Here is a 2,322-nt window from a genome sequence, read left to right as displayed (position 1 = left end):
TCAGATGACGTAGGTCTTGGTGCGCTCGGAGACGTAACCCGGGCGGCTGTGGTGCACGTAACTGCGGGATCCGGTCAGCACTGGGGTGTGGTGGTAGTCGGTCTGCTGGTAGGGCAGGCTCCACGGGAGGAAGAAGACGAGATGGTAATGTGCCGTGCAGCATAGAAATCTCGCCAGCGCAACCATAAAATGACGTGATCGTCGCTAAGCTTATCTCGCACTTGCGTTCCGTGCGCGCTTGCACTGTCATCGCATCAACATTACCGACACCACAAGCTTGTAACCGTCGTTATTTTATCAATTGCTTATCTCGGTCGTACTATGACGAAGCAGTTTCCAAATGAAAGACAAAAACAAGAAACTTCCATGTGTCTCCATGTTCAGGAGTCCCACATGATCTCATGACATGATACATTTCATACGGCCGTGTGGGTTTATTTTATGTGGATTCTATTGGGCCTTTGAGCCACCTCAATGCGAATGACTAATTCTCGTCCTCTTCACACTGTGTTTGACAATGACATACATTACTTTACAAATAACGAAAAGGCTTAAAAAAGCACCGCTTCTTTTCGTCTTGGAACAAACGCTGGTATTCTGTATGTTTCGGAAGACAAGGAAGAAGCATGACTTTTTCTTCCATATCAGTACGAACGCACTACTTGGTTGGATGGTTGCCAAATTTTGAAATCTTGTCTACTAGGCATGTCTTACGTGGAGACGGGGTGTTATGTCATAAAGATCAAACGCACGGCACAGCTCACGTCAAGTGAGAACTGCTTATTGCTGCTACAAGCTGAGCATAATGGCAGGGGTTCATATTACGAAATGTTACGCGTACAACGCATGGACAGAAGCGCAAGCACAAGGACCACGCAAACACAATGAATACAATGCCATGCGCAGAATGCTTTTTTCTTCCTTCCTACGGTTTTGCCACTGGGCTAACTTTCAATTCCGCGTTTGTGCTGTGGTCGCTGCGCTCGTGTCTGTTGTTTGTACAGTCCTGCGTGTGTGTATTCTGTACTTGTCCGTTGTCGTCTCTACGCCTTTCACATCACATCACGCTCAACCAATACGCACAGATATCCATCCTAAAGTCGTCCAGAGTTTTGTCTCAAGCGCAGGAGTTCATGGCTGCTGGACAAGGAAAGAGTAATAAAACAGCAGCTGCTAGGTTCAATGAACCGGGATGAAATCTGTGTTGCCCGTTGGTGTAGTTGTGGCTTGCGCAGGTCAGGAGAGCTTTGTATTTCAAACCGACCAGCAGTGTACAGACGTCAAATTTCTTAACCTCCGAGAGCGCCCGCATTCAGTGATCTCTAAACAGAACTCTGGACGCCTGTAAGCCTACGTTTTCAAACCACGTATTTTTTTGGCAACTGTGCGTACATTTGAGACTGTTGGTTAATGGGCGGTGCAGAAATCTCTGCGGAATGCCATTGGAGATAAGCGTTTAGCCTGCTCACCCGGTGAGGGGGTCGTGGTGGAGGACGGTGGACTTTGGATGGACCACCTTGCTCTGCTCGATCGCGTAGCCGTACTCGTGGTGGGGCACGTGCACCAACTCCTTGTGGTGCGCCACCACGGGGGCCCTGACCGCGGCCTGGTACACCACGGGCTGGACCAAGGGCTGGTGGACAACTGAATAGGCGGCTGGAACGCCGTAGCTGTAGATGGCGCCGCAGTTGGCCCCGGCCACCAAGAGGCAGGCGACGATCAGCGTCTGCGATGGGATGGGAGTTGTTGCGCGATGCTCAATTTACTCGATTAGTGCTATAAAACTCGAAAAGCGGGAATTATGACTACTTTAACAGCCGGTTCTCAAGGTGTGTCCAAAGTCGTGAAAGAGAGCGAAAGCTTCCAAGAGTTAACCCCCCCCCCTCCCTCCGCCCCAAACCCCCTTCGATTGAGCTATCGAGAACAAAGCACTAGAATTTGCAAACACGAGCCCATAGTAGCCTAATATTAACGCCAAACTGAATTGTGTTTAACGAATGAGATCCTTAGCGCACATTCGTACATGCGGTTTGTATGCACGTGTAATAAGTAATTGTTGCTTGAAAATGAAGTGGCTGTTGTATTTCATATTTACCGTGGGTGTACCTGTATAAAAGTTTCGAATTTGTTGATCTTCACAGCTTATTGCTTAATTATTGCCTGCTGAGGACTACGTTATGAAAAGGTGGTGTCTAGAACGGCAGTCCATTTTTTTTCATGCTGAACTGACTTAAGGAACATGAAACTTAGCAGAGTGGTTTCTACTTACGAAAGTTTTCATGATGCTTGGCAAGTGAAGTGGCCTGAAGGAATTTGCTGTTA

At 48.1% G+C, this 2,322-nt stretch overlaps 1 protein-coding gene across 1 annotated transcript; it reads right to left on the bottom strand.

Moving 5' to 3' along the window:
* Positions 1-2,322, bottom strand: LOC139049289 (uncharacterized). Its single transcript, XM_070524667.1, has 3 exons — positions 2,270-2,322; positions 1,470-1,726; positions 1-118 (listed from the first exon to the last, which is right to left on the bottom strand). Exons 1-3 carry the CDS (start codon positions 2,279-2,281, stop codon positions 1-3), a joined length of 387 nt encoding a protein of 128 aa, XP_070380768.1. The 5' UTR covers positions 2,282-2,322.

The sequence above is a fragment of the Dermacentor albipictus genome, chromosome 8 (assembly GCF_038994185.2).
Source record: "Dermacentor albipictus isolate Rhodes 1998 colony chromosome 8, USDA_Dalb.pri_finalv2, whole genome shotgun sequence".
Taxonomy (NCBI): Eukaryota; Metazoa; Arthropoda; class Arachnida; order Ixodida; family Ixodidae; genus Dermacentor; species Dermacentor albipictus.
Note: the sequence above shows the minus strand (reverse complement) of the source record. Positions and strands in the feature narration are given on the sequence as shown.